This window comes from Echinops telfairi, unplaced genomic scaffold (assembly GCF_000313985.2).
Source record: "Echinops telfairi isolate 266 unplaced genomic scaffold, ASM31398v2 ScPeMD7_7412;HRSCAF=8450, whole genome shotgun sequence".
Classification (NCBI taxonomy): domain Eukaryota; kingdom Metazoa; phylum Chordata; class Mammalia; order Afrosoricida; family Tenrecidae; genus Echinops; species Echinops telfairi.
The window spans coordinates 12566979-12593284 of record NW_022111312.1 but is presented as its reverse complement, the minus strand read 5'-3'; the positions used below and the strand labels follow the sequence as shown (position 1 = coordinate 12593284).

General features: G+C 50.4%; 1 protein-coding gene across 1 annotated transcript in view; it reads right to left on the bottom strand.

Moving 5' to 3' along the window:
• The window catches only part of CFAP251 (cilia and flagella associated protein 251), a 50376-nt gene that overhangs the window by 10531 nt on the left and 13539 nt on the right, over positions 1 to 26306 (bottom strand). Inside the window, exons 5-14 of the mRNA XM_045296719.1 lie at positions 20642 to 20753; positions 20328 to 20408; positions 17009 to 17086; positions 15895 to 15945; positions 14765 to 14979; positions 12091 to 12285; positions 7162 to 7412; positions 6540 to 6691; positions 4242 to 4415; positions 2175 to 2359 (exon numbers count right to left, since the gene is read on the bottom strand). Of these exons, the coding sequence (XP_045152654.1) occupies positions 2175 to 2359; positions 4242 to 4415; positions 6540 to 6691; positions 7162 to 7412; positions 12091 to 12285; positions 14765 to 14979; positions 15895 to 15945; positions 17009 to 17086; positions 20328 to 20408; positions 20642 to 20753 (1494 nt within the window). The remainder of the gene's footprint in view (positions 1 to 2174; positions 2360 to 4241; positions 4416 to 6539; positions 6692 to 7161; positions 7413 to 12090; positions 12286 to 14764; positions 14980 to 15894; positions 15946 to 17008; positions 17087 to 20327; positions 20409 to 20641; positions 20754 to 26306) is intronic.

Below are 26306 nucleotides of genomic sequence, written 5' to 3'. Positions count from 1 at the left end.
TGAGCCCCTCCTTGGAAGACCTAGCTTGTCTGGTGGAGAAAGATGAGGCTTTCTAGTCCCATCAAGAGTTACAATCTCGGAAACCCACAGGGGCAGTTCTACCCTGTCCTACAGGGTCACTGTGAGTCAGCGTCCACTCAGTGGCAGCGAGAGGGAGAAAGCACTTCAGAGAAGGACCTTCCCGGAGTACCAGCCAGCCACTGCTGGCCAGGTCCCTCTTTCTTCTACGAGCCAGAGTCAACGCTAGCATCTGCCTCCTCTCCCTCCACCATGCTCAAGAGGCACTGACAAAAGCTCAGGGCCAGTGTGGATCCAAGAGCCAGGGCTGCAGGCGGGCCCAAGGCTGCCCAGAGTTGGACAGAGCTGGCCTGAGTCCTGCCTCGGGCCTGGCTCTCTGCTTGGTCCTCTGGTGGTGGCGAAATGGGATAATGAGCTAGGGCACTTGGAGCAGGGATGCCACTAGGAATCGTGAGGAGCAACCTCCGGAGACCCAGGCCATGCGTACAGAGGCCAGACTCAGCCGAGGGATGATTTCAGAACAGAGGAGCTGCTGCCTGGCTTGGTCCTTCAACCTCCCTGCTCCCCACCTTCCCCTCTGGAATCCTCTCCTATCTTGGTTGTCCACAGCTACCCACTCTGGACCTTGGCCCAGCCTCCCCCAGAGCCCCAGGCACCACATCAGCCTAACTTGTCCACATTCTGGCTCGGGGACACTGTGGCTGTCAAGGGCCATCGAGTCAGTTCCAACCCTTGGGCACAACAGAAGGAAACACTGCCCGGTCCTGCGCTGTCCTCAAAACTGCCCCTCTAGGCTTGAGCCCACTGTTGCAGCCACGGTGTCCATCCATCCAACTGGAAGGCCTTCCTCTTTTTCGCTGCCCTCCCCCTTTGCCAAACATGATGACTCGGAGATGGTCCCTCTCAAATCCATCTCCACCTGGTGCTCCTCCTCAGCCAAGGTCCCTCCATTCTCTGACTACCCCTCATCAGCAAACCCTGTTGGCCTCCCCACCGTGCCCAACCTGCTAAGCCATCTTCCTCTCTGACCAAGGCCTGAGTCTGCCTTGCACCTTGGCTCCCAGTGTCCGGTCACCCTATGTACATATATTTATAGGCTAAGTATTAAGGTAGCAGATGGACATTGGGCCTCTACTCAAGTACTCCCTCAACACAAGAACACTTTGTTCTAATAACCAGCATTTTGTGATGCTCCCCTTCCTGACACCATCGCTGAAGACAAACTGGGTGCAAATGTGGTGAAGAAAGCTGACTGTGCTGGCTATTACAAGATATAGCATCTGAGGTTTTAAGGCCTTGAAGTTAAACAAGCAGCCCTCTAGCAGGGAAGCAACAAAGCCCATATGGAAGAAGCACACCAGCCTGTGTGATCACGAGGTGTCAACGGGATCAAGTAACAAGCATCAGAAGACCCCAAAACAACCAGCCATTTTGAAGCAAATGAGGGGTTCAGAATGGAGACCCAAACCCCATCTGTACACAGTTGGACACCCCCTCACAGAAGGGTCACAAGGCAGGGATGAGCCAGCCGGGGTGCAGTATAGCACCAACTAAACACAACATTCCCCCCTCACCCCCCCAGGGCAACAGAAACGTGGGTGAAGGGAGACAGTGGATGGTATAAAATACGAAAATAAAAATAAGCATCCCTCTGCCCAGGGACTCCCTGCCCTGTCATCCTGACCCATTGTGTCACAGAGGCCAGTGACCACACACCCACTGTTCATGCATCTACTGCATGCTGGCTCCCGAGATGTCGGCCCCACCGTGAGCAGGTGACACACTGCTGTGTCCTCATCCCTGTCTCCAGCATCTGGGACAGCACTTGGCTGCCATGCGGGCTAATGGTAAATATTTAGTGAATGAGCCAATGAAACGGCCTTTGAGAGCCGCCAAAGAGAAACCTCAAACAATGGGTAGTCCTCGGGTGAAAACATCTGTCTTTCCGCCCACTCCTGGGACAGATGAGTTCTTGGGAGCACTCGAGGACAAGGGTCCTGCAAGTGCCAGCCCCTGGGCTCTGGGACAGTGCCAGCTCGGGAGCCAGGGCCCAGGGCTGCATCCTGCCTGTGGGGCTTCCAGCCGAGTGGTGGTGGGGGACACTATTGCCAGGATCTGGGCCTCGGCAAGTGCAGAGGCCGGCTGGAGTGGCTCACCGGCACATTTTCGTGGTGGAGTTGAAGAGCATCACTTTGTAGCTGCTGTTGCAGATCAGCAGGAAGAGCTCCTTGGTGAGCGGCGGGTACCAGACCATACAGGTGGGGTGGCTGCCCTGGTCAGTGCGGTGAATGTCCAGGACTTCCAGGTGGTCTTTGTAGGTCTTGGGGAGATTGTACTCGATCTGTGGAGGGGCCAGAAGGAAGCGGAGTGAAATACATGCCAGGCCAACCAAGCACCCTTGCCGGGGCTCCCCTGCTGGGGGCTCGCTCGCTCACTCACTGGGAGCTGGCTGAGGCAGCTCACCACTTCCCTCATGACTCCCTGCAGAGGAGCCTTGAGAAGACCTGCATGATCTTTCCTGTCACATCGCCCCAGGCTGTTAGAGCAAGATGCCCCATTTAGGCCCAACTGACTCTGGACCCTGAACTCAGAGCTTGTTTGACTGAGACATGGGCCACTTGCTTGGGAACCCTTCTCTCAGCACTGATGGCTACACAAAGCATCACAGGGATGTTTGAATGGTCACACTAGAACGAATGGATGGAAGGAAGGACAGTTGGACATGTGCATAGATGGGTGGGTGGATGGACAGATGTTAAACTGGGTGGATGAAAGAAAGGGAGAGTGGATGGATACGTGTGTAAGATGGGTAGAAAAGATGGAAGGATGCATAAATGGGCCATTAGGTAAGATAGGTAGATGAATGGATGGATAGCTAAGATAGGTGGTGGATGAATTTATTGATAAGGTTTATGAGGGGTACCACCCCAGAACCAGAATTGTGCTGGGCAGAGTAGAGCTTTCATAGTATGCATTTTTCCTGCTAGGCAAGCATTGAGCAACTCGCTCTGAGTTAGTGCATCCAGTGACGTCACCTGGGAAGGTTCTCTCTGCTCACAGTGAATTTTTCGTAAAGCAGTTTCACTTCAACCTTGTATTTTATGATAGCTGTGAAATTTTGTTTCCTGCTCGGGAAAAATGCCACAGAAAGTGTTGTGATGTTGAACACAGCTTACAAGGACAGCACTATGGGAAAAACTCAAGTGTACGAGGTTTTCTCGTTTCAAAAAAGGTGAAATGTCTACTTATTTTGAGTTTGTTCTACCAGGTCAGACTGCTAAACAAGCTCTCTATTTAAAGGTTCTGAAAAGATTGTATCACAGTGTGGAACGAAAAAGGCTTGATTGTGGCAGACAGAGGACTAATTTTGCCACCATGATAATGCACCTGTTCACACAGCCATCTCAGTGTGCCAGTGTTTGGCTAAAAAAAACATGCCTCTCTTGCCCTATGCGCCTGACTTCGCTCCATGGGACTTCTTTTTGTTTCCACGAATGCAGAGGGACATGAAAGGATAGCGATTTGACTATGTAGAAGAGGTGAAGAAAAAACGAGGGAAGTGCTGTCAGCCATCCAAACAGATGAGTTTGAAAAATATTTCCAAGAATGGAAAAAAAAAAAGAAAAAGAATGGAATCGCAGATTTGACAAATGTCTTAAGTGCATAGCTTTTGGGAGGGAAAATTCCATTGTGGGGGGAGTACCCCATGGTATTGATGGATGGCTGGCTAGATAAGGTGTATGGATACAGGGATGGATGGAAGGGTGATAGATGAGATGGAGGAATGGCATGAATGGACAGACAGGATGGGTGGGTGGGTGGGTGGAAGACAGGAAGGAAGAAGGGGAGGAAAGGAGGAGCGAGAGAGCACTTGATGGACGATGGACTGTGAGACTGCTGATGAAGATGTGTGTGTTTCTCACACTGTCTTCCAGAACCACTGTCCTGCCTGTCCCTTTTGCCCCACATCCTCAACGAGCTTTTACATCAGGGAGCAGGGTGGTTCTGGTATGACAGTGGCAGTGGGCGCTGCCTTCCCACACGCACACGGAGCAGCTGGGGGAGCGGGGGTCCACACTGTGAGGACCACCACCTCCTTGCCCCAGGAACCTCCCCACTCACTTAGGACCCGGGCTTGAGCTGAGCGCCAGCCCCCGTAAGAGACCAGATGGTCAGGTCCCGTGGGGGGTGCTGGGGGTCTAAGCGAGCGCAGCAAGTCTCACCAAGAGCCGGTCTCTCCCGAGGCTCAGCAGCCGGGGCTCGTTGCTGTCCAGGTGCACCCCAAACAGGAGGCTGCAGATGCTTTTGCGATGCGAACGAAGTCTGGCCAAGTACTCCCAGACCCTCAGGCCCTCCTTGACGACCACCCGGTAGAGCGAGACGGTGAAACGGACATCCTGAGGGGGCAGAGGGCAGGCAGTTACTCCCCAGGATCTCCTTCAGACTTAAACACCTGCCATTGTTTCCTGTATTATTTGCTTTCAGAGGAGCTTATAAAAACTTTCCGTCCATTGCAACAAGTCGGAAAAGCACGCCCATTTTGCAGATGAGCAAACCCAGGTTCAAAGGAGACAACGTACAAAGGAAGTGGGGCGGAGTGTGCCACTGGTCACCACTGGCACCTCTGGTCACCAGTGCATTCTCTGTAGAAAGCCAAGAACCTGGATTGTTTCTGCCTCCCCTCCCTTCCCTTTCCCTAGTGCAGCGGTTCTCAACCTGTGGGTCATGACCCCTTTGGGGGTCAAACGACCCTTTCACAGGGGTCACCTGATTCATCACAGTAGCAAAATGACATGATGAAGTAGCATCGAAAATTATTTTACGGTTGGGGGGGGTCACCACATGAGGCACTGTATTTAAGGGCCGCGGCATGAGGAAGGTTGAGAAAGGGTGCCCTAGTGAAATGAAGTAGCACAAGAACGGGGCAGGGGTCCAAGAGTTGGGGAGGACACCTGAAGGGACCTGGATGCAGGTGCTGGGTCCTCAGATGGAAGAGTGAGGGGTGGTTTGGGCCTCTAAAAGTGTCATGTCCACGATGTGTGGGCCCTGATAGAATGGCGGAAACTGCGGGAACAGAAACTCACACTTCAAATCAGAAAGAACAAAATCATGAAGGCTTATTGGACTGGTTAAGATTGGAGGACCCCCCTGAGGTTCTCATTAAACCTTGAACAAAACAACCCGAGGTCACCTTCCAGCCGAGTAACAGACTGCCCGTGAATCCCACGCTCCTTTAAACCACCGTCTAGCTAGGGACCCGCTGGGAGGAACCTAAGAGTTCAGTGGAGGTCAATACTGTTAGTTACACAACCTCACCACAAGCAGATGCCCAGCTAGACAGGCAGGCTGACTAGGTCTGAAAGGGAGGATGTGGGCACACCTCTCTGTGGGCTATTTCTCTATGGGTGTTTACATATGCTGTGAGCATCTCCAGGTGGGGTCGAACCCACAGGGGGCACCGTTATGAAAACCTCGCAGACATAACCAACGCCTTGAGGTGATGAGTCGCTGGACCTGGCAGCTCAGGACCACAGCCCGAGGAACAGAGTCAAGTGGCACCACGCAACTCACAGAGACACCTTAAAAACTCCCACGTGGCTACGTAAGATGCAACTACTGGTCTCTTCCCGTCAGATGGAGACTGAAGACACGCGGAAACAGTCAGTGCAATGTGCCAACAGGCCTTCTAAACAACAGTATCCACGATCCTGCGACTAGAAGAACTAGGCTGGGCCCAGAGGCCACGACTAACTGCTCTGAAAGAACATTCATCCTTGTGGCTCAATGTTGAGCCGAACAGCAGACAGGTCTCCGCAGCGAGTGAGGCAGACACACCCACGAACCCCCCGGCGCTTGGGATCCAAAGGGCAGCACGGACCTCCAGACAAAGTTAAGAAGGGTGAGGGAAGGAGGAGGAATGGATATGAGAAACGCGGGAAGGGAGTGGGACATGGGACGTCATCATCAGCGAGACGTGTACGAATCGATGAAACGGAGCTGCTCTGCCAACTTCCGCTCCCAGTCCCCAAACCAAAGCTTGTTTGTTTGTTTGTTTGTTTGTTCAAGCGTCCGTTGGAGATCAAATGGTTAAGAGTGACTTTAAGATGAAGACGAGAGGGGCCGGATCGGTGGATGTGGAACAACTGGAACCGAAAGGATGAGGCAGTGCGTGCATCGGGAAGGATGAAGCCACTTGAAAAGCAACAACAACAAAGAAACAACTTGCGTGGACATGGCTGAGTGAAACCTACACCCTACCCCTCAGACCCACTGAGGAGCATGGGCTGATGGGAACATGGTGCTGACTGCCTTGCTGGATCCAGGGTTGCCACTCACCACCCGTTTGTAACACAATTCAGCACTGCTGGAGTGAGGTCAAGTGAGAGCACTGTGTAAGCGGGACTATTCTCCAGTTCATAAATTTAAAAAAAGAAAGAACACTCCTCCCATTGGTAGTCCCTCTTACTCCCTCCTCTTGGTTTTGGGGGAAGCTGCTAGGCCCCTGGGCTGGGAGCACCTACCGCAGTGGCCATGTACTCGGAGTCATGGGAGAAGCTTATGTGAGTCACGCTGCTTCGGGAGTATCGGAAAGGCTCCTTGGTTGCATTCTCTAAGGACATGGCGTCGAGAATGTAAACTGTCCCCTGTGTGAAGCCAGCTCCGAGGATGGCTCCTGAAATAGGAAGCCAGGAGACAGTGAAAGTGGGGCTTTTGTCAGTCAGGGTGCCAGGACCTGTTAGGTGCTGAGCAACGACTGGCTCAGACGGGGCCCTCTGGGATTTGGAGAGAGACCACTCTTGTTGAGTTGGGGAGGGAGGCCTTCATGTGTTGCTATGATACCAGACAGGCTTCCAGGCTGAGACAGAATAGGAAGAAAGGCCTGGCAGTCGACTTCCAAAATCTGCCAGTAGAAACCCTATGGATCCCAGCAGTGCCATCTGTTGCCATTGATCATGGGGACAGCTTCGAATCCACCATCATCAAGGGAATTCTGACCCACAGTGACCTTACAGGACAGAGTAGAACTGCTTAGTCGGGGAAAACCTCCGAGTTTGAGGACATCCATGGGCAGGGGAGCCCCCAAGGGAAGGGGATAGGTGTCCCAAATTTGGAACCTGGGGCAGGCTGACACAATGAAACCACCTTCCGGGTTGTAGTTCAGACTCTGGATGCCCAGGCCCTTCTCAAAGACCCTGCTGAAGAGGTAGGTTTTGGCCTCATAATCCCACACTTTGATCATCCCACAGAGGCTCCCGATGGCCAGGAGGGGCTGGTAGGGGTGGCAGGAGACGGCGTAGACGGCGTCCTTTGGCTCCACGAACAACTTCTCCAGTTTGGTGCCGTCTGCCGTGAGGTGGTACACCGTGGCATCAGACGTGGAGATGATAAAGTTCCTGTTTGCCGGGGAGAGACCAGGCTGCATCAGGGTACAACAGCCCTTCTGCTTCTAATGGCCCACCAGCCGCCTCTGTCATCTGTAATTTAGTGACATTATTAACCCAGCGGCTCCAAAAATACACCACCCGTACCCCACCGCCTCCATTTGCAAGTGAAAAAGCCCACCACCATTTCTACATGGAAATGGAGTCATTAAGTATGCAGATGGACAGTCGGTTGTACAATTAGCTAATCTGCGCATGCAAATGTTCATTTGTATATGCAAATACGGAGCAGGGTGCACACTTACAGATGTGCCTGTAAATATTGCAAGGGCAATTAAGCAGACTCGCAGACGGCTGCCAGTGATCAAGTGTCTTCTCTGCTGCGCTGTCAGAGAAGGCGGGCACCCTCAGGCAGGGGCTCTAGACAGCGCGCAGGCCGATCCGCAGGGACAAAGGCTGCCAGCTCCCAGGCGCTATTACTACTATGAAAGGGTGTGTTGTTCAGGGCCATTTCACATACAACCGAAAAAAACACTCCCTGGTCCTGTGCCATCCTCATGAGCAGCGTGGTGCTGTCTGAGCCCACTGTTACAGTCGCTGTGCACACCCATATCATGGAGGGTCTCCCTCTTTATCGCAGACACTTGCCTTCACCAAGCATGATGGCCTGCTCCAGGGATGACCCTTCCCTGATGACCTGTGGGCACCCTCCCAAATACGTGGGATGAAGTCTCGCCATCCTCGCTTCTAAGGAGCATGTTGGCTGTGCTTCTTCCAAGATACATTTGGCTCATTATGCTGCCCGTCCACGATGCTTTCCGTGGTCTTTGCCAGCCCCACCGTTCTAAAACAGCATCATGGCTTCTTGAGTCCTGGCATTTCAATAATGTCTAATTGACTTGAAACAGCATTGCTTTCGTTGTCAAAAAGAACATTTCGGGACCTATCTTGAAATACAATGCTGTCTGTGATAGGATTCTATATATTCACCTTCACGGAAATTCAATGACTATAACCATTACTCAAATTTATGCATCAAACATGAGAGATCGTGCTAAAGAAATCAAAGAATTCTACCAACATCTTCAGCCTGAAATCGATCAAGCATGCAACCAAGATGCATTGATAATTACAGGCAATTAAAATGCAAAAGCTAGAAACAAAGAGGAAGGAACGGTAGTTGGAAAATAGTGTCTTGGTGATAGAAACGAAGCCGGCGACCACATGGTGAAATTTTGCAAGACTTCCTCATAGCAAACATCTTTTTTCAACAACACAAACAGTCACCGAACATGGACTTCTTCAGTTGGAATACTCAGAAATCAGACTGACTACATCTGTGGGATGATGGAGCTAAACCACACCAGTGGCTGCCTGTGGAACAGGCCACCAATTGCTCACGTGTAAATTCAGGTCAAAGCTGAAGAAAATTAAAACAAGAAAAACAACCTTGAATCCATCCCACCTGAATTTCAAGAATATCTCAAACACAGATTTGCTGCATTGAACACCACTGACAAAGACCTGATGAGCTATAGGAGGCCATCAAGAACAACCTTCACGAAGAAAGCAAAAGGTCATTACAAAGACAAGGAAGAAGGAAAAGATCAGCGTGAACGTCCAGAGACTCTGAAACTTGCTCTTACAGTGCGGTAAGGCATAGGAGCGAGGGCGGAGATTTGGACTTAGCATGCACAGAATCCCTGCAATATCTTGGGACTATATTAAGGTGACCAGACGTCCCGCTTTTGGTGGGACAGTCCAATTTTTAACAATTTTTCCCACGTCCCGCAGCGTTTTAAAAAAGTCCAGATGTTTTGAAAGAATGCACGACAAGCTAGGGTAGACGGTTTTCGGCTGCCATGTGGCTATTTCGCCAGGATATGAGCTTTATCAACGGTGTCCCGCTTTACCAATGTTAAAATCTGGTCACCTTAGACTATATCCCAGAAGCTCTTGCTATCCCTGGCAGAATTGGGATATTCCCCTTGAAGAGACTGGAAAATTCTAGTCTCTTCCCCTTGAAAATCTGAAAGCCTGGTTTCATGTGAGTGGGCAGAGAGAAGCACCAGAAAACCAGTCATGCAGACTGGTAGATGGTCTCTCTCTCTCTCTCCCAGGAGACTCTTAATAAAGTTTCTCTATGCAAAACCCCCATTCTGTACCCCCCAGAAGTAAATCTTTATTTTGGGAACACAACAACCTGTAGCTCTGGTAATAGCAGCTCAGGCAAATGGGAGAAATGACGAAGCCAGAGAGCTGAACAGAAAACTTCAAAGGGCAGCTCGAGAAGACAGAGGAAAACATTCTAGTGAAATGTGCTAAGACCTAGCGCTAGAAAACCAAAAGGAAAGCGCATGCTCAACATTTCTTGAACTCAAAGAACTCAAGACAAAATTCAAGCCTCACAATCTTTAAAGACACTGTAGACAACCTATTGATGGATGTGGGAAGCATCAAAAGAAGATAGAAAGAATACGCAGTCACTGTGCCGAAAAGAACCACTTGTCATCCCACCATTTCAGGAGGCAGCATCTGAGCAAGAACCGACGGTGCTGATGGAAGCAGTACAAGCTGCACTGAAAGTATCCGCCGAAAGCAAGGCTCTAGGAATTGACGGAAACACCAACTGAAGTGTTTCAACAAGCCGGTGGAGCACCAGAAGCACTCACTCGTCCACGCCAGGACCTTGGGAAGGCAGGTACTGGGCCAACGGACTGGAAGAGATCCATATTTGTATCCAAAGAAAGGAGACCGAGCAGAAAGCTTACATTATAGAACGCTATCATTACTCTCACATGCAAGTAAAATTAGTGGGAGATCATTCAGCCACAGTTTCAGCAGTGCACTGACAGGGAGCTGCCAGAGGTTCAGGCTGGATTCAGAAGAGGATGTGACACAAGGGATATCGCTGCTGATGTCAGATGGATCTTGGCACAAAGCAGACAATACCAGGAAGATGTTTTCTTGTGTTTCATTGACTATGCAAACGCATTCTATTGTGTAGCTTATAACTAACTGTGATTAGCCTTGAGAAGAATGGGAATTCCAGAACATTTCATTGTGCTCATGTGGATCTTGAACATAGATCAAGAGGCAGTTGTGCAAACAGAAGAGGGAAGAGTGCATAGTTTGAAATCAGGAAAGGTGTGTGTCAGGGTTGTATCCTCACCAGACTTACTCAACCTGTATGTTAGTCTGAGTTGACTAGAGAAACAAATCCAGAGACACTCTTATGTGTGTAATAGAGAACTTTACATCAAAGAGTGATTATGTATTAAGAAAACATCCCAACCCAGTCCAGATCATATATTAGCCTATATGTCCGATATCAATCTATAAAGTCCTCTTCAGACTCACACAACACATGCAATGATGCTGAATGCAGGAAGATCACAGGCCAGTGGGTGGAAAGTATTGTGGATCCAGTGGCAGTGGAAGCATCTCAGCGCTGGCAGAGGTCTCCATGTGGCTCCTCCAGCTCCAGGCCTCTGGCTCTATGTGGCTTGTCAACAGGAATGTCTCGCATAGAGACAAAGCAGAGAGAGAGGGTGTCTGGCCTCTAGTGAGCTATTTATCTCCTTCATGCCTCCACAGGAGGTTAAGCTGTGACCTGATTGATAGGCTAAACTCCACCCCTTCGCTCTTAATAGTTTCAAATTGACACCAGATTATGTAACTACTACCTATATGCTGAGCAAGTCATCAGAGAAATTGGAGTATATGAAGAAGAATGTGGCATTAGGATTGGAGGAGGGCTTATTAACAACCTTTGATATGCAGATGACACAACCTTACTTGCTGAAAGTGAGGAGGACTTGAAGTACTTGCTGATGAGGATTGAGGATTGCAGCTTTCCGTTTGGATTACAAGTCAATAGAAAGAAAACCAATATTCTCATAACAGGACCAATAGTTCACAAGCTAAATGGAGAATAAGTAGAAGTTCTCGAGAATGGTGTCTTGCTTGGATCCACCATCAATGCGCACGGAAGCAGCAATCAGGAGATAAAAAAGTGTTGCTTTAGGTATATCTGCTGCACAAGACCTCTTTAGAGCATGTTGCTTTGAGGGCTAAGGTGAGCCTGACACAAGCCATGGGGCTCTCAAATCCCTCATATACAAGTGAAAGTTGGTCACTGAGTAAGGAAGACTGGAGAAGAAGTGATACTTTTGAACTGTGGCGCCGGAGAAGAACACTGACAGTATCGTGGACTGCCAAAAAACCAACCACTCTGTCTTGGAAGAAGTGTGGCCAGAGTGCTCCTTAGACGCAAGGAGAATGAGCCTTTCTCTCACATACTTTGGACATGTGGTCATGAGAGACCATTCCATGGAGAAGGACATCATGCTTGGTGCTCGATCAGATGGACTGACACAATAGCTACAACAATGGGCTCTAGCAGGGGGAAATGATGAGGATGGCAAAGGACTGGGTAATGTTTCACTCTGTTGTGCAGAGGGTCGATGTGGGTCGGAACCAATTTGATGGCACCTAACAACAACAACTTGTCGAAATGACCCCTGGAAAAGGTCAGCCCATGGGAAAGCTGGGTGGGGGTGGGGTGGGAGGACCAGATCAGGCTCTGCCCTGGAGCACAGGAACAAGGCAGGCATGTTCCTGCCCACAATTAAAAAGTGGCATCAGCAATCACCCAATCACCCCAACACAAGACTTGCTAGCAACTCACCTCATGATGAAAAGGTCACCTTTTAAGGTGGAATCTTGGGGGTAGCTGGATTTTTCAGCAGAAGTAGGGGCAGGGGTCTTGGAGAAGGACAGTGTCCGTATGGCGCTCAGTTTTAAGTGGCTGTACCAGTTGGCAATGGACAGGGAACGGTCGTAGAACTTAATGTTCCCCTTGATGTCACCGATGACAATGTAGCTGAAATGGAGAAAAGCAGAGGGCTGTTCACCAGCAGAAGTGGAAACCCCCATGGAGGGGATGCTGCCACAATGCCAGCCCTGCGCCAGCTGGCGGACCGCTCCCCAAGCTTTTGACATGGACCGTCTCAGGCTCACAGAGACCTTTGCTCAAAGCCTGGAGTTGCCAGCTTCTGGGAATGAAAACACTGAATTTCAGGTAAACACCAAGTAATCTTGTCATTGAAACCCCAATCCGCAGCTGCTGGATCGGTGATTCCAGCTGGGATAGAGTAGAACTGCTTGTTGAGTTTCCCAGGGCATAACCCTTACAGAAAGAGTCCTGGTGGTGAAGTAGGTTAACACTTGTCAGCGGTTCAAACCCACCAGCTGCTCCGCGGAAGAAAGATGAGGCTGTCTGCTCCTGTAAAGATGTACAGTCTCGGACCCTAGGGAGCCGTTCTCCTCTGTCCTCCAGGATGTTCTGAGTCCAAATTGACCCAAAGGCAGTGGCTGGTGATGATGGTGGTGATATCCTTACAACAGCAGACAGCCACACCTTTCTCTGGCAGCATAACTGGTGGATTCAACCCACCGACCTTTCCGGTTGCAGACAGGCTCTTTAACCACTGTGCCACCATGGCTCCTTTGTGGTATGAGTATGTCCCAAACATTGTAAGGGACAGACGTCTACCTGGCTGCCCTGCAGGGAACCCAGATGACCTGAGACCAGGCTCACTATGGCTCTTGCTCACCAGGCCGAGGCTTGAACAGTGGTGCTGGAAGGGCTGTGAAACTGTAGCCAGCAGGGCACAGGCACCTTTGTCTCCAGGGCTCGGGTCCCTCCTAAATGGGCCCGTTTTTTAAGAATCTGACATGATTCTTTTCCCGAGGAGGAGGACGGGGATGAGTTCTTTCATATAACTGTAGCTTGATTAAACACACCGTCTCCTGATTAAACAAGGCAAGTGAACAGAGCAATTCTAGAACACATCTTACACTGCCTCTACTGGAGAGAAGTGGCAGTGCAGGTTGAGAGTATTTTAAAAACCCACTGCCATAAAGTTGATTTTGACTTAATCCCTAGGGTTTCTGAGGCTGTAAAGCTTTACAAGAGTGATAAACTCATCTTTCTACCTAAGAGAAGCTAGTGGGATTGAGCTGCTGACCTTGTGGGTAGCAGCACAATGTGTGTATCATCTGGGCTTCCCAGTATTTAGCCCCGGTGGCCTGGAAGGTTACGCGATGGGCTACTAACCACATGGTCAGCCGTTTGAAACTACCAGCTGCCCGTGGGGCAGAGATGAGGCTTTTCACTCCTGTAAAAAGTTACAGTCTCAGAAACCCTCTGGGGCAGTTCTACTCTGTCATCTAGGGTCACTGTGAGTTAGAATCAACTCCACGGCAGCGGCTTTTAGCTAATTGTTATTCTGCTTCTGTCCTCCTGCATCTCAGAATGGGGTGAGAATCTGCATTTCTCTTTGCAAATCCACACCACTGCGTTCGGAAAATGGGAAGTGAGCCCAGTGACGCTGGCCATGTGGACAAGTCCCCACCACGTTGAAGAACCTCTCAACACTCAAGTAGGTGGCGAAGTGCTGTGTCCAATCACCACCTCCCTACCCCCGTGGAACCCCTGAGATGGAGAGCATTGCCGTGCCTGTGCCATCGGTGGCAAGCTGGAGGTGGCAAGTCTCTGGGTGGTGAGGGGCTCAGTGGAGTGCCTGGCAGGAACAAGCAGTTCATGTATGCTCCGTGGTCAAGCAAGGGCTTGGAGGCTGAAGTCTACCCAGGGGTGTCTCCGAAGGCAGGCCTGGGGATTGGCTGCTGGAAACCTGCAGGACACACACTGTGGGGAGGCCTCACGAACTGGAACTGAGGTCACCACAATTGGGTTATGAGCGGTTATACTCTGACCTTTTCATAAATGGTAAACTTTATTTTGTAATGGGGGGGGCAGGGGGCAATATAGCAATTCAAGTTATGTTTCCAACTTAGAATACAAGGGTACAAAGGAAGTACAGCTATTAGTGCGAGGGGAGCGGTGTGGGGAGAGAGACGTCAGTTACTAACACAGCAATTTCTACACAAAGTAACACGGGCCCAAGGTTTGTTTTAAAACCCAACCAGTATCAACGGGACCACAAACGGCGTCTCTATCTCCATCTTCGTCCTCCTTCCCAGTGCTTCTCCTTCAAACCCGAGGCCGTGGCCGCCATCAAGCCAAATGTGACTCATGATGGGCCCATGGGGCAGAGTAGAAGTGCCCCAGAGGGTTCACAAGGTGGTAAGTGTTTAGGGAAGCAGGGACATCCCATCTTTCTCCTGACCAACAGCTGGTGGGCTGTACCGGCCGGCTTCCTTGTTTGCCACAGAGAGCTTTAACCTCACCACCAGGACTCCTGCTCCTCCTAGGAGCAAAACCAGCGTTCCTAGTCTCTGCACACGGCCAAGGGCCCTTTTCTGCTCCACAACAGCGACTTGTTAATTAAGCTGATTACCTGTCCACGGTGGTGAGCACAGTGATGCCTTCCTTCTGCAGGTGAACCAGTTTACAGGGTTTGATGTAGGGAAAGCCCAGGAAGGTGGTGGCAGATGGGGGGGGCCGGTGGATGTCCCAGACAACTAGCTTGCCCTCCATAGTGGCTGAGAGGATCTGGGTGAGATTCAGGTGGAAGACGGACTGGCTGAACTTTCCCACAAGCTTGTTGAATGTCTGCATTTCAAGAGAGCGATGAGTTACTGGTGGTAGCACGCAGAAGGTGCACAGTTATCATCTCAACATTTTACTGGAATACAGGAGAAAAGACACTCAGGACAAAAAACTCACAGCCGGAGAGTTGATTCGAAACCTAGCCTTGCAGGGCAGGGAAAACCTGCTCCCTCCGCTTTCTGAGGCTGTAAATCTTAATGGGAGCACACAGCCTCAGCTTTCTCCCAAGGACTGGCTGGTGGGGTAGAACTACTGACCCTGTTGTGCCTTTTGTAGTCATGCGTCATGTAGTTGCACGTGGTGTTGTGCGTGTTGTGGGGTGCGTGCATAATGGTGCATTGTGTAGTTGTGTGTTGTGCAGCTGTGTACTGTGTGGTGTTGTGCATTGTGTAGTTGTGCACTGTGTGGTTATGTGCTGTGTAGTTATGTAGTGTAGTTTTCTGTTGTGTAGTTATGTACTGTGTGGCTGTGTTGTGTAGTTGTGTGTTCTGTAGTTGTGCACTGGATAGTTTTGCCTTGTGTAGTGTGCTCTGTGGTTGCGTGTTGGGTAATTGCGCACTGTTTGGTCATGCATTGTGTAGTTGTTTGGTGGTGGGAGCAGCCTGAGGCTTTAACAATGGTGCCACCAGGCCGTCCAACTGAGCTTACACTAAGGTGACCAGATTTTAACATTGGTAAAGCAGGACAAAAGCGGGACACCACTGATAAAACTCATATCCTGGCGAAATAGCCACATGGCAGCCGAAAACCGTATACCCTAGCTTGTCGTGCATTCTTTCCAAAAATCGGGACTTTTTAAAAACGCCACGGGATGCAGGAAAGATTGTTAAAAAGCGGGACGTGTGGTCACCTTAGCTTACACACAAGTCTCTCATCTCTACGGAATCTGAAGTAGGAAAGTGCAGCTGATGAACTCACTTTTTCCGTTAGGAGCGGGGCACTGTGCGCGAGTACATTCTTCTCCTCGTGCTGGAAGAGGAGAGAACGCCATTACCGCTCCAAAGGGACTCGATCTCCCAAAGAGGAGCCACAGCAGCGACACGATCAAAGCTAAGGGCGTGGAACCGGGCCGGAGCCCGGCAGTTTCTACAGGAGGGCCCGCGGCCTTGGGAACATCCCCGTCCAAGAAGAGCACACTCTCTAAAAATGCCACAGGTGACAGCAACCTTAAACGGTAACCATGCTTCTGCGTAGGGCTCTACGAGCCTGAGCGCCTGGAGGGATAAATGTCCCTGGACCCCACAGCGTCAGTGTCTGTCTTTCCAGAGTCTCCTGACCTTGCTGTCCCTGCTCCTGACTGGTTGGGTTGCTCATGTCTTTCTAAAAGAGAACAAAGCCCGAGACCCCCCCAAGCCCTACATTTTAAACCTGTCAAGTGCGTCCAGATAGATATTTGCCCCCTTCCTTAAACGCTGTAAATTTTTTATTGAGATCGTCTACTTCAACTTAATATGCTAACTTCCACTGAGACGATAATAATGGTGAAGTTAAGAATGTCTCCATATCCACTCCTGGCTTCCTAAGTCGCACACTGTTGCAGTGAAACCCGTGAGAGTCAGAACTCAAAAGAGCCAGCTGGGTTTTTCCAGGTCTCTAAAGTTTTCTGCATTTGACAGGGTGCGGTCTAATGCTCTCTAAACAAATAAACAAACAAACAAACAAACACAACCAAATTCATTGCCATCAAGTCAATTCTGACTCGTGGCAATCCTAAAGGGCAGGGTACAACTGCCCCAGTGGATTTCCAAGACTGCAAATCTTTACGAGAGCAGAGAGCCTCATCTTTCTCTGGGGGGTGACTGGTGACTTCACATTGTAACAGACCAATGTGGAACCACCATACCATCAGGGCTCGGCTCTCTACTAACTGGAAAATACCTGAATTTTCCTTCTCTGACAGGTTTCTGCCTTACCCAGGTGCTGGCTCCTGCAGGTTTTACTCTGCATGGTTACATTAGCAAAACATCTTTACTCAATGGAGGAGCAAATACTTGTACCTACGCTCAACACGCAAAGGGATGCTGGGACTTACCCAGAAATAATACACGGCCTGTGTTTTGCTGTTGCTCACCAACTCTTTATTGTTCGTTGGATTAAAAGTAAGGTAGCTCTGGAATACAAAGGACGCAAAAGTATTACATCATCGGCGTTCTCTCTGGCTCGGTCGAATATTCAGATTGCAGCACATGTGTGATGGGAGTCATCTACTGAGTAGGAATGTAACAAAAAAGACATGGCATCGGGTAAGCAATAGGAATATAATTTGAATGCTGGTTGTTAAAGGTAAAAGCCCCAGGGTTATTCCCTGTTTAGTTTTCCCTATCCAGCGTCTGTAAACTGGAATTCCCTAAGAGCAATAGCCCTTAGTCTTGGTCCTTTGGGACAAAGACTACTGTGTGTGCATTCCTAAAGATGGCAGGGCCACAGGGGTCTCTTGGATTGAACACAAAATATCGGGAGAGGAGTCTGGTTCCTGCCAAGATGCTGTACTGGCATGGGCTGCTGGCACCCTTCCCAAAATGCAACTCTGCAGCGGAGGATGGGAGCAAGGGAAACAGGAAAGGTAGAAACTGAACGAGCACCAGGAGGGAGCAGTCCCTGGGGAGACGAGTGCGTGTGTCTGGAAATGGTGGGCATGTGGGAAGTGGGTGGTAGCCTGTGTGAAAGGTACAGGGAGCAGCAGGGAGGGAGTCACTGGAGAAAAGCTCCTTTGGGCCCCCTTCTAGCTGCTGCTCCCCCCCTTGCACATTCGACGCCTGGCCTATTTATTGCTGCCCCACCGCAGGACTGCAGAGCACCAGTGCCAGCGTCTGTGCCTGGTATCAGCACCACCACATGCCCGGAGGGTGCTTTCATCAATACCTGGGGGAACCAGTAGCCCTGAGAATTGCCTCGAAGTAAGGAAGGCAACCACATCCCACGTCAAGAAACCCCAGAGCACAGAATTTTAAAAAAACCAACCATATGCACATGGGCATGCAGACATATGTGGGAAAATGGCTGAGAATCAGAGTGCACTGGCTTTGGGGGGCCCGGTAAGCAGGGCAGGCAGACTTTCGGAGAAGTCACAGGGGCGGGGGCTCACTTGGTAGAAGCCAGGTGAAAAGAAGCACAGTATCCATCAAGAAAAAAAACAAAAACTTTTCCTTTTGTTTTTAAACGGATGCCTTTTAGTTGATTCTGAGGACTGAGTAGAACCGCCCATCCCACGGGGTTTACGGAAGCAGACGGCCACGTCTTTCCCCCGTGGAGCAGCTGGTGGGTCCAAACCACCACCCCTTGGGTGAGGAGTTGAAGGAGCTGAGGGTTTCCCCACTGGACCACCTTTCTGACCACCAGTAGTAGGCTGGATAAGTAAGCTGTGTTCGACTCAGAACAATTAAGTTATACCACAGGGAAAGTTAATGAGGTGCTGCTCAGGAATCCATGCAGATGAATCTAAGAAGAAACAATGCAGAACAAATACTAGGAACCCAGATTTACAAAGGTAAGCACTAGGGACAACGAAGTCAGACGGTACCGAGGGCCGCACACATCACTGAGGAGAAGCAGACAGAGATGCAAGGGGAGGATTAGCCCCGCGTGTGGGGTAGTGGTTGGCTGTCAGGAGGAACTGGGAGGGCGGGAGAAAGAGCATCTAGGATGTGGGTGACGCTCTATTTCTTGGTCCAGGTGTTAAGTACCCAGGTACATTCGCTTTTCATCTTCAAAATGGGCACATTTTGCACATGTCTTATTACACACTGAAAATAGAAGAAAATCCAACATTTCTTTCAAAAAAAAGAATAGTCACTAGAAGGAGGAGTCACGAAAGCCACCCGAGATGTGACACCAGAAGCGTGACACCAGAAGCGCAAGGAGCTGTGGCCACAGGGAGCTCTTGGGCGCCCATGTGCATGCTGACCAGAGGGACGCCCGGTCCAGCAGAGGCGGGCATGCGGGTCGGTGGGCGCAGGAGAGGACCTTCCTGATGCCGCCACCCTTTCATACAATCCCTTGTGTGGTGGTGACCCCCCAACCATAACATTATTTTCGTGGCTACCTCATCACTGTCATTTTGCTACTGTGATGAATTGGGCGACCCCTGTGAAAGGGTCGTTTGAGCCCCAAAGGGGTCTCGACCCACATGTTGAGAACCGCTGACCTTGAGGGAATGCAGTTCAGTCGTCATTAGAGCCCAGCCCTTCATTGCACCTGGAGAGGAGAGGCAGGTGAGGCTGATGTAGGATGGGGCTTGGGAAGAGAGGTAGGCGGGCATCCGTATCCCCTGCTCTCACTTGCTCAGTGGGACGGAAGTCACAGGCTGAGAGCAAGAGGGAGGAGCAAGGAGCAGTCTGCTGTCTCTGGAAAGGAAAAGTGAGCCACCCAGAATGGCCGGGCTGTGCCAAGAGCTCGTTTGAAATGGATGACTGAATTGCAAGACAGGTGAACTGGCTCGGTTGGGAGTCCTTTCCTCCAGCTGCACTTAGGGGGTGCACCAGGGTCAGGGTGCTTGGGTCTCGGCAGGCACTGGAAAGGCTCTCGCAGAGTGCTGTGGAGTATGGTGGTCATCAGCCATCTGTGGCTACTGAGCACTTGAAATGTGGCTGGAGCGGAGGAACTGACCTGTCTGTGTCTCTCATGTTAATGGATTTGGAATGCCTCGTGTGGCTCCTGATGGCCGCAGCAGAATAAAGCTGTAGGTAATGAGGTAACAGGGAGCCGGGAGGGGGTTGCAGAAGGAGAAAAGGCAGACATAACGGTATGTGCCTTATTGAGTTCTTGTCCCTGGGGAGCCAGGTTGTGTACTTAGAGTGCCGGGCACATAGTAGGCACTCAACAATGTGTGCTGCATGGAGGGGATGAAGGGGAACAGTAAGCATGGGGACCTGGGAAACCAAGTTGACATCAATATCCAGTCACCTCAAGCAAACTGAGGACCATAACAACACCCCTACATAACTCGGGCTACTGATGAGGTGGGAGGCCGTGAAGAGCATCCTCTAGACTCACAAAGACCGGCTAGCTAGGGGATTTCCAGACAAATGAGTTCATGATTTCACAGATACAAGGGTACTTTGAAAAGGTGGTGGAAAAATCCCATTAGCTCGTCATTCCATTTTCTATGACCCTTTCGAAGTCCCTCCTATTCTCAGTGAGGACTGTCTCCTTCCTAGCACACTTGCTTGGCTTGTGTGGGACGACGTGGGTATGAAACACGGCAGGATCTTATGCATAAGGAGGGCTCGGAGGAGAGATCCGGAATGTGAAAATGCCTAGGAAAAGCACCACGGATGCGCCCCCTCCCCCTCCCCAACAACAACCCACTGAAAGAGCCAGCAGGCTCTGGCCTGGTCTCAGTGGACACTCACCTGGACACCGTAGTCCTTGTTAAGTTCCAGCATGCATGCAGGTGTCTCCACGGCCAAGGTCCACTTCCAGATGCAAATTTTCTGTAAGTGGTGGCACACAGAGGGCAACAAGCTGCCCCTGAAGGCCGCTGAGGCACCTCCCGCCTTGACTGCTAGCTTCAGCTCACCGACAGGCAAAGTCCCATGAGCACCCCACCCTGCACCCCGAGAACATGGTAGGTGCCATGCAGCCTGTGTGGATGGAGCTGCTGCACACAGGGATACCCAGACAAGATTATCGGCCTGCCGGTCAAGGGCCCGGGGCCCATTATTACCTGGACACTGCCGTCTGAGATGGTGGCCAGATACTTGGCGTCGTGGGTGATAGCTATGGCTCGGATGCCGCTGCCGTCTGGGCAGCTGTCAAACAGCGTGTGCACAGGGATACTGCAAAGCAGGGCAGGGAAGGGTGGGCATGTGCTGAAGCTGCACGGGCTTCCCAAGCGGCACAGCCACAGCAGCCAAAGCAAACTGAGCAAAAGGAGCCCTGCGCGCACAATGGAATAGTCTGTACACATACAATGGAATGCAGTTCTGACACATACTACTACAACCTGGGACCTTAGAAACTGCGCTGACTGAACAAGGCCAGATGCACCTGCAGGTTCTATGGGAAGGTCTCGAATGCGAATGTGAGAACGGGTAAAAGTGGCTACACGTTTGTGTATATACAGATATGTATAGGCTTCGTTGTAAACACTTCCACAGATGTTCCCCAGACATCACCAGAAAACCTTCTGAGGCTGATTTTCTAGGTTTAAAGGCTTAGGATCATAGTCTCAAGGGAAGTGAAGCGTGTCCAGGGTCTCACAAGAGTGGCCATCTAGGATACAACTGCCGGTCTCGCTACTCATCAGGGCCAGAGGAGAAAGAAGAACTCAAAAGCTCAGGGAAGAAACAGGTAAACTGTGGGTGCCTGCAGGAAGCCAGGACCTCAACTACCCTTAGACCCTGAGAAGAACTAGCTAGTGCCTAGCTACCACCACTGAGTGGTCTGATCAGGATCACCATAGATGAATGAGACCCTGATGGAATGGGACCCTGAGCCTGCCGGGCGGGCCCCAGGGGCCCATTTCCTGGACCCCATCATCTCCAAAGTGACATCTTTGCTCTTTGAACACGGTTGAGTCTCGTGCAGTAGGTATGCATGATACAATGCCTCGTTTGATCTCTCAGCCATTATTCCCCCGGGCACTGCAGATCCAAGTAAAATGAAGCGCGTGACAACGTCAGTTCTTTCTCTGTATATCACCAGGTTGCATACTGGTCCATTGTCAGCATTCCCCGTAAAGCTGTAGCCTTCCCTGGTGTTCTCTACTTGACCTCTCTGGGTTCTAACCGCCATTGCAATGGCTATACAGAACTCACAAACAAAATCCATGATTAAAAAATTAACAAGTTAACAAGCAGCATGCCAGCAAGATATGCTCAGGGTTGAGTTGTTTATCAGGACACGTTACAAAATTCTGTCCAGCATGCTACTAAATGCCCAAAGGGCATACCACTCTGCTATGAGCCACAGGCATTCAGCTTAATCTCTGTGGGTCAGCTAACCCAGCTCCCTGACTTAAGTGCCCAGAGGCACCTCCCTTCAGCAAGCCTCAGCCCAAAGGCACCCAGCTCCACTGGCATGGGTCAGCAAGTCCAACTACCCAATTAAGTGCCCAAAGGCACCCCACTCCACAAGCCAGCCTCCTACACAAAAGCACTCTTTGCTTTACTTGTTCCATAGATCGGGATGAAACCCCTGTGGGGCGACCAACTCTGTCCTATAGGGTCTCTGGGAGTCAGAGTGGACAATGACAGGCATACACACACATGGGACCACCCTGATTGTGTGTAAGCTTGGAGCAATGGGTTCCAACCTGCACACCCTGGTGACTCCAGAGACAGGCCCTGGGTGAGGAGGGGCTTTCATTTTAGGCTAAGAAATGGAAGAGTCAGACAAAGCCTTGGCAGCTGGAGAATTTCATGAGATGGCACTGAAGTCTCTAAGAGTCACCGGAATGCAATGGTGGCAGTCAGCTGGCAGCCTGCGGGCTGCAAACTCCCATGGGAAGGGAGGAGGGAGTGGCAGACAGACTTTGCCCAGGAACGGGGGCTACGCGGTCCCCATGCTCCTCATCATGGGGCCTGGTTGGAAAGGATGGGCCTCAGCCTGTCTAGATTGAATTCTGAAGGTCCCCAGGGAAAAGATGCATCTTCTCACTAAGGAATGTAGAATGTTTAAAAGGACCTGATGTATTAAGAGTCGCTAACATTTTTAAAATTTGTGATTCTAATTTTAAATGTATAGTTGATTTAGACTTGTGATTGTAAAGTGAAGTTCTATTTGGTTTCTAAATCATAGTAGAGCACTGATTAGAACTTAAAGATTTGCACTAGGTTCACAAGAACTACTTAAGTCCTGGAAAAAGATTTGCCTGTCAACCAGATAACTAAAGAAGTTAACAGTGAAACTAAATGTATGAAAATTCAACACGGTTTAGGTTTAAAACAGTGGTTCTCAACCTTCCTAATGCCGAGACCCTTTAATACAGTTCCTCATATTGTGGTGACCACCCCCAACCATAAAATTATATTTGTTGCTACTTTATAACTAATTCCGCTACTGTTATGAATCGGGTGACCCCTGTGAAAGAGTCGTTCCAACCCCAAAGGGGTCGCGACCCACAGAGTGAGAACCGCTTGTTTAAAAGGAGTTAATCACCAGGGGCTTCATGGAAAAAGATGAAATTTTCTTCTCTGATAAGGAATGCAGTCCCAGAAACCCACAAGGGCAATTCCATCCTTTCCTATCTGGCTTTTATGAATTGAGTTTGGTTGTTTTCTCTACCTATATTTCTTTATATTCTGTTAATTTATTTAACATTTAATCAAACAAGACCTCTTAGAATTATTAGACCTGCTTGTTCTGTAGTTAAGTCTATGGTTACAAGAATACAGAAGGAAATGTGGAGACAGGTTTTAGGAATGTGCAAACAGGGCTATTTAATAGGTGCTAGAAAGATTTCCCCCTGTGTTTATTATGTTAAAGATGAATTCAAGATGTGGCAGAAACAGAAATTTTAAACAAACAAAGGTCAGATATGTGAGGATTGAGTGGAATCTATATGGATATGTGAATTAAAAGTTTGCCATTGATGAACCTTCTTATTCAAAAATAAATAAATAAATGGAGTTAATAACAACTTTGGCCATAAGGCCAAACATTAAGCAGAGTGCCCTGAAAAGCCACTGCAGAGATATGCTAGATTTATAAACAGAGTAAGGTGTGTCATTAAGGAAGACCTGTGGCTTTTCGTTAGTCACTTTAGTGGAGTGACTATTCATTCCAAGACCAGAACAGCCTCTGAGTAATTCTTCCGGGGTTCCTTGGGGAGACCACGTTGACCTGGGATTTGAACAGCTCACCAGATATGCTTGCCTTCCAGCCCCTCCAGTGGCACAAATGGTGACCCCCTCATGTGTTAACTGAAAAGTCCGAGGCCCTCAGTAGAAAGGCCTGGAGGGAGATCTTCTCCTGAAAAACCAACCCCTGAAAGCCTGATGGGGCTCTGGTCTGCTCTGACCCGCAGACAAAGCCACCGGGTGTGTGCATCAAAGGCAGCCCGAGGGCAGTGGGCTGGGGCAGGCCATACTCTGGAATCTGGCCAGAAGAAAGCTTTGTAAATTAGAGGAAGGCCAGGTAGCCCAGCCTGCAGGCCTGGGGAGGGGAGGAGAGTCAGCTGAGGCTTCAAACAGAGACTCCTGGTTGGCCTGTCCTTCTGCCCATGCCTTCTGTGACTGGAGCTGGTTATCGGCCATCCCTAGGGTTCACCCTGGAGGTGGCTACCAGACTAGACACACAGGTGGAATTCCCTCTCTGGGGAAGTCAGGAGGGACAGGGTGGTCTCTGTAGTGGTGGCTGACTGAGCACCGGCTAGAGGGGCGGAGCTGGTGGGAGGGTTCTGAAAGTTTTCAGCAGGAGTGACACCACCAGATGTGTGTTTGGGCAGGAAAAAAACCCTTAACACCCAAACACTACTGTCCAATCCATTCACACTCACAGCAAGCCTCTCGGACCGAATAGAACCAGCCCACAGGGTTTTGAAGGCACAGGAACAGGCTGCCTCCTCTTTCTCCCACAGGGAGACTGGAGGGTTCAAACCTCGGACTTTTCAGTTAACAGCCAAACACTAGACCACGCTGCCAACACCACACTAAAAATGCAGAGTGCTCACATCCGCTCCCGCCTGCCAGTGTATTTTCTAGAAGGAAGCACACCAGAGTGTGGCAACGTCTAGGGTGAGGGCTACGATTGGGGCAGGTCACAAAGGAGACTGCTCCCACAGCCGTCTTCGAGTGGATCCGGACTCACAGCGACCCCGTCCGGCAGAACGAACTGCTCCGTAGAGTTTCCGAAGTCACCGGTCTGTATGGAAGCAGACCGCCTGTCTTTCTCCCACTTGCGTGAGTCAAAGGTACAGTTAAGGCTACACATGTACACACACATCTACGCGCTTCACGGGTTTTGTTTCTGTAGAGAACTCAACCTGCGACTCCTTCCTTGCTCTGTGCAGATGGGCAGGGTCATTGAACTTCTCTGGGCCTGGAGTCACAGGGCCAGCAATGGCTATGCTGGGCCAACTGGAAGCCCCAGGAAGGCCAGGGCCTGGCCCAGGGCTAGCATTCCCCTGAAGTCCCTGGGTGCCCTGTCCTTTCCCAGCTCTCCACACCACGCCTGGGCTCTCTATGCCTACCCCGCGCAGCTCCTCACTGACGGACCAGACAAACTGGGCTGCCACGGGCTCTGGCCCACACAGGGATTCTTCCACGGCACTTCAGGCAACTCTGCTGTGTTTCCATGGGTTACACCAGGCAATGCCCCCACATCTGAGCTCCTCCACAAATAAGCCTCCTCCTGCTGGAGAGCTGTCACCTCAGGGGGACAGTCAGGCCTCGCACTCTCCCCTCTCCACCAGCCTTCTCAAGCTATCTCCTCCTGCCTCTTTTATTTTTAACTTTTCACTCCACAGCAGGCCAACAGGTGACTGGTGGATTCGAACCTCTGACCTTCTGGCTAGCTGCTGTGGTGTGCTTAACCACCAGGGCTCCCAACTTCCGGGGAACAGAGTTTCTACTTGGAGCTGAAGGAAAACTGTTGGAAATGGAGGCGGTGTTCTGATGGTACAACACAGTGAGCGTCTATGCCCCTGAATTGGACACTTACAAGAGTTAACATGGTACCCTTTGTCTATATACATTTCACACGCGCGCGCGCACACACACAGGCTATGGAAGTCTTCTGAGAAAAGCAGCAGAGGAGTGTATCCTGTAACACAGCTGTAAAAACCTCCTCAAAACCAGCTCAAAACAATGGGAGTTCACTCGATCCACCACAAAATGTTAGAAACCAGACAAAAGAGTCTGAGAAACGCCACAACGAGAGGAGCAGGAGACAACTACATGGACCCTGGCTCCTGGGACAGAAAGAGGGCGTGAGGTGAGAGCTGGGGAGTGCCATCCAACAGCAGGCTGAACCCCCAACACAGCATCACTGTCAGCTCAGCAATGGCACCAAGGATGAGGTACTTGGGCCAGACACTGAAACGGGGGACACTGGGAACTATCTTTTCACTCGTTCTGCAGACATAGAAGTGGTGATGAATACAATCTACTAATTTAAAAGGTGGTGCCTGCCTGCGAACAGCCCAGGCCAGTGAGTAGAAAATCTGGTCCTGGGGAAGTCACATTTCTCACCCTGCAGCTGACTTTACGCTTTGAACTTGTGAGCTGGGCTCGTGTGAGTCAGCACCCCGAACCCCGTCTACTCTGGGGCACTGACCCACCTAGTGTCTGAGCTTACACAGCCAAGAACCCCACACAGGGAATTCACTGATGGGAAGCCCTTTCAGAAGAAAACAAAATCCTTCACAACTGGGCCGATAAACACCACTC